Consider the following 5968-nt stretch of genomic DNA (forward strand, 5'->3'; position numbering starts at 1 on the left):
TGGAATGTACATAATTTGTCACAAAATGTATTGGCCGGAAGTAACATACATTCTGCCAATATTTCGTCACGCACAAATTTGCTAAATACACTATTCCATTTCCTTCCTTTTCATTTCTTGCTTGCCTGAATGCAAGCCCATCCAATATTGGCACATAATGTTTCATACATGAACTGATTTGCATTGCTTGAAAAAAGAACCAGTTTGCATTGCTTGACCATCGACCAGATTGCAATGCTAGAAAATGCACCACCTTGTTCTTACATTACAAAAGCGAAGACCAACTGCACCAGATTGCATTGTTCATACTACACTGCAACCATCACCTACAAAGACTAAAATACATTATGCAGTGAACTTGACTTCACTGCCTGCCTGCAACATACATCAACACACAGCCAAGACCAACTACTAAAACAGACATCAAAAGGTTGAACTTGCACGCAAGATTGTCCACCTTGGCCTCAATCTGTAGTTCACCAGCCCGCATATTCATGACCATTCTCCCAGATGATGCATCTGCTACCTCTTCAGCTTCATCACCAATGTCCACTGCCAGGGGGAATTTGTGGATTGCGACAATGCCAAGCTCCTCCAGCTTATCCAAATACTGCCTTTGGAAATTATAGAACCCGCAAAGCTTAGGAAACTACAACAATAACAAAACAATTTCGTTAACCATAGCTGGATAAACAGGGATGAAGAACTTCTCAGCTCAAATCATACAAGTGGATGCTCACTGAGTTCCGTGGACATTTGAAGAACACACGCAGGTAGTTCTCGGTCGTGTCCTTCCCTGACCGCCTCTCTATCACCCTCGCCATCCCACAGTCAGGGCATGGGATCAAGGGGAGTCCAGTCTCCTTACCAAGAGGATATGGCTGCAGCTCCCACATCGAGCTTGGCTCCAGATGGCGCTCAACCATCCTGGACGCTCCACTGCCCCTCGATTGAGTAGTCGAGCTACCCCACTTGGACATGGCGCCGTGTCGCCGTCGCCGCCATAGCAGTCTCCTGGAACTGTCCAGCGCCGTCACCTGGGGAGAGGGGGAGCCGGCTTCGCCCAGAGGCAGCACGACGGCGGCCGTGCTCTACCACCCCGACCGACGCTCGCCCAGAGGCCCACCCGCACGCCGAGCTCAGACCACCCTGCTTTGCCTGCCCGCACGCACTGGCCTCACGCCCGGGTCCGCCCACCCCCACGCCCTGGCCTCACACCAGAGGCCACCTGCTCCGCCCGCCCGCACGACGAGATTCGCCGCCCGCCCTGGCATCCCGCCAAGATCCGCCACCCGCCGCGCTCCACCAGGCCACCCCCCAAGCTCGGCCTACCCGCCCGCAACTCTACACCGACCCACCCACCGCCGGCATCCGCGCTCGGCAGCCGCGGTCCGCTCACCCGGACGCTGCCCGCCCGCCGCCCGAACACCGCCCGCCGCTGTGTGGGAGTGGGGAATTTTGGGGAACGATTCGAAATGGCCAAGTTCCACTTCTGTTCGGGGATCATGTTATAATTAACAAACAATGACGTACAGAAAAGGTCACAAAAAACCACTTCATATAGTCATTAAAACCATAACAGACGATCGGCTACTCTGGTTGACATTTTGTGACGACACCAGGCATCTTTATGTGACCAAAAGAAGAGAGTGGTCATAAATAGTTCAAGGGCTCATGAATTTATGACAACATAGATTTTGTCGTCATCTAATGTTACAATCATAATTCTTGTAGTGGATTTTGGATAAATTAAAAAGATTTATGACAATAATTACTCTTTGGATACAATTCTCCCGGCAAAAGTCATGCATCATAACCTATACTGTCTTTGGTCAGTGCATGGTTTTGCATCATCATCGAAACCCTATAGACTAACTAACGGGTGTGCCTCCCGTACAACTTCGGGTTGTTTTCGGTTCTTAAGATCTATCTTGTTACTATTGGCACTACCAGGTTGTTATTCCTCTTTTGTGGTGGTGTTTAATCACATGACCATGATGCCGTGTCGGAACCTAAGGCCTCAGGTGTGCTGCAGCCACATGACTGAGCCATTAGGAGCGCACTGGTGATTAGGTATATGTGACGTAACCCCACTGCAATCTCTTTTTATGCAACCTTACTAGTGTCCTAACTTTTGATCTTCGCTTAAGGATATAGAACTACCCAGGTGTTAGTCACGAGAGAACGGATGCAGAGTGCGAGTCGTGTGCGTCACTAACTCATGAGGGTATGCATCATACTTTATGCATTTCTTACATGCATATATTGCAAGCATCATCATCCTTGCATCATGGTGTAAACATTGCATCATGGTAATTGCATTGTGTCATATACACCATTTTGATCGTGCATAGAATTCATCATCTTCATGTTGCACCATCATTGCAATCATACATCTCAACAGTGCATCACGTTCATGGTTGGAGCATTTTGTCATTATTCCTTGATTGCATCGGTATATAAATAGGCATGTTTTATAATCAACATCATCCAAATTATTCAGATAATAGACTCTGAGCTGGAATGTTTCACACATCACTTATCCATCTCTCGTACTATCCTCACTTGCTAACCATAAGTTTTGTGATGAATGTCGCCGACATTTATCGTTTTCATGTTATGATCTTAGCTCTATGAGAACTTGAACACCTTTCTCCCTCTTCTCTCATCAAACTCATCCATCTGCAGTCTATCCATGCTCTCGCTATACTCATCTCGTCATACTCCAACGGCTTTTACCATCAACATCAACCTTCTTTGGTGTGATTGCTTTTTGCCACTTCTGATGGATGATTTGCTTCTCTTCTTTTAAAAGTCTTTCGTCCTGAATCTCGGGACGAGATTCTTTTTAGGGGGGAAGGCTGTGACAGTTCATGTACTTGTAAGCTAGGTATATTAATTATTAGTGTGAAGTATGTGTTTGTTAGTGTAAAGCTTGCGTATGTTTATGTGAAGCTTTTGAAAATTTAAAGTGCAAATAAAAAGGGTATTTTCGTAATTACAAAAAAACCTAGGGTTGTTTTTGTAAAATGTATTTGGATAAGGGTAATTTCAAAATAAGTGAAAGGTGGTTTTGTAACCATGTTTTTCTTATTTTATCCTCTGTAAAAAATATATATTTATCCAAAAAGTTTCATTTGAAATGTATGTGTTGAATTGTATAAAGTTTTTGGGTAAAGTTGTGAAAATAAGGGTATTTATGTAATTTTATAAAAATATAAGTCCTTTTGTGCAAGTAGTTGATTTACAACGGTAATTTTCAAAGTTACTTAGAACTAAAGTGTAAAAGGTGCAAGTCATTATGATATGTCTATCCAATCATTATGACGTCTCTATCCCGTCATCATGACGTGTCATAAATTCTTGCATTTAGGTCCTAAATGTTATAAAGTTATACTCTTTAGGACAAAAGTAATTCAAATCCAACCTTTGTTCAAAAATTCACGTGTAAAGATATAAGTTTTGGGTTTTCGAACTTGAGCCCTAAAGCAATGTTGTAGAGTTTGAAAAACTCTCCAACTTTCATTTTTGGCATTTCTTCATTAGGGTTTTAGATTGATGAAAAATTTATGTTTTACAGAAAGATCCCTGCAGTTTTCTAAATTTACGTATAAGTCCTTGGTGAAATCTATTCCTCCTTCTCCTCTATTTCTTTTCTCCCAGGCGTCTCTATCTTTTTCTCTCCCACCGGCGGCAGCTCCATCCTCATCTCCTCTCTCTGGTTCCCATCCTTATCCCCCATCCCGTTTTCCCCCTCTCTCTCCTCTACCAGGCGCTCGGGCGGTGGCCACAGGAGCAGGCCGGGCAGCTCCAAGTGCGCAGGCGCAGCGCGCGAGCTGGTGGCGCGGCAGCTCGCGGTAGGTGGCGCCGTGCGGGCGGCTGGCGGCGCCGGGCTCGGGCGTGCGCGAGAGCCAGCGGCGCGAGCGGCTCCAGGAGGCCGGGCGAGCTGGTGCAGGCGGGCGTCGCGGGAACTGGCGATGTGGTGCGGGTGGGCCCAGGGGCAGAGCACCGGCGGCGGGCTGGAGGAGGCGCGCGCGCACGGGAGGAGAGGCACCAGCGCAGGCGCTGGGCGCCGGTGATGCAGGGCGGCTGCGGCTCTCGACTAATGGCGTGCGTGAGCCGGGCGGAAGCGGGCAGCGCGTGCACGGTGGAGCAGGGGCGGGCGCTGGTGCTGGTGCCGCTGGCCGTGGCCCGAGCGGCGTGAACGGGCGCCAAGCTGGCGGCGTGAGCAGGTGCAGGAGCTGGACCGGCACGTGCACGAGCGCTGGAGCGGCAAGGCTGGGGCCACGGGTTCGGTAGCATCATGGAAGAGGAGCAGCTGTGCGGGACTGGAGCGCGCAAGCGCGTGCGCGCGGGAGGAGCTGCGGCAACGGCTGCGGGGCTGGCGGCCGTGGCACACGGGCGGTGCAAGCAAGACGCGACGCGGACCAAGGAACGCGCGCGGCTCGGGCGGGCGTGGATGAAACTGAGGTGTGGCAGCTCGGGGCAGACCCGCACGGAAGGCAGCGAGGCCGCGCACGGCGGTAGTTTAGCGAGGGCGGCCGCGAAGGGACCTGCGACACGACAAGGCCAGAACAGAGCGTGGGTCCGGCATCAGGCGGAGTAGCAAAGAGCGGACGTGCGTGCCGCAGAAGCGCGCACAAGGGAGGAGAAGAGCAGCAGAGGCGGTTGTGGCGGCAAGCAAATGGCGTCACAGTAGGTGGAATGGACGGCGGAGTTGTAGGACCCGGAGGTCCGAGCGGAATTGAACCGGCACATTCGCGAGTGCGAGCGGGAGTGTTCTACCGGTGCCCGGCTCGACTCGATTCCGCAGGCGTGTGCGCGTGCAAGGCAATAGACCACGCGCGAGCAGGTTAAGAGCCAGGGATGTGAGAGCAGTACAGGGGCAGTGCGCAGGAGATGCGACCGAGCGCGGCGATCCTGCAGGAGGCTACGCGGGTGTGCCGACCGTGTTTCTGCAGCACACGCACGTGAGCAGTGGAGGTTTAGCTCGTGAGCAGGAAAACCCTGAGGTTCGCAAGGGAGTCGGCATAGCGAACCAATCCGGCCCTATCGGCTTCTTCCTTGAGTCTACGACATCCAACAGCTCTTACCCTTCACCTATCGTCCGAGCAAGACCACAACACTTCAAGAAAGCTCCTGAACCCTCTTGTCGAGCCTCTTCGGATCCCTTCGCCAGGACATCGTCGCCGTGGCAAAGTCGACTATCGTCGCCACGGATCACCGTGAGGAATACCTCTCCGGCTATCCTTCACCCACTACAATCCCCTGGCGAGCTTCTTCGTCACCCACGGAACCTCGTCACCATCGAGCACTTCTCATCGCCGATCTTGTTCGTCATGGAAATTCACTTTCCACCCGTTCTTCTCCACAACCAAAGCTACCCCAAGGTTTGCCCTGATTCACTGAATCTTTCTAATGCCAGCGACTCCTTTGCCGGAATGTCGTCGTTATCTTCCTATTCTCTGTTTTCCTCGACCAGGGACTTGATTGCTATGTTTTAGGAAGTTCTGGGTGTTCTTTGTAAAATTTCTAAAGTCTTCTTTAACTCAAATCAGTGAATTTCTACATTTCATAGAATTTCGTAAGAAGTTCATAAAAATACAAAATCAGTTTTGTTTGATTCCTTAGGTCAAAATTCACAAGTTCATGTTATGATCTTGAGCTGAAGGTCTTTGAGATGTGGTCTAGGTTAAATATTAGTGAATGAATGCTTTATTTGTACCTTGTGTTATATGCATGTGTTATAACTGAAAAGTAATCATAGAATGTATGTCTTATGTGGAGATGTGTGATATCTAGTTAATACTTTTACACAAGTGCTCAGGTCCCTACCATCAAGATGTTGTCCTTGTTTTGATTGCAGTTTCCTTAAGGCACTTTTGTATAAAGATCCTTGTTAGTCCGGGTGTATCTACTGCTTATCTTATATATCTGTGCAGCTATACTTCAGTGTCGGCTATCAGTT

General features: G+C 49.5%; 1 protein-coding gene across 1 annotated transcript; it reads right to left on the bottom strand.

Moving 5' to 3' along the window:
• Positions 1–329: 329 nt before the first annotated feature.
• Positions 330–934, bottom strand: LOC112878648. The gene is made up of 2 exons (XM_025942888.1): positions 741–934; positions 330–649 (listed from the first exon to the last, which is right to left on the bottom strand). The coding sequence occupies exons 1-2, from the start codon at positions 924–926 to the stop codon at positions 365–367; spliced, it is 471 nt and encodes a 156-aa protein (XP_025798673.1). The 5' UTR covers positions 927–934; the 3' UTR covers positions 330–364.
• Between the last annotated feature and the right edge of the window lie 5034 nt (positions 935–5968).

Source organism: Panicum hallii, unplaced genomic scaffold, assembly GCF_002211085.1.
Source record: "Panicum hallii strain FIL2 unplaced genomic scaffold, PHallii_v3.1 scaffold_202, whole genome shotgun sequence".
Lineage (NCBI taxonomy): Eukaryota > Viridiplantae > Streptophyta > Magnoliopsida > Poales > Poaceae > Panicum > Panicum hallii.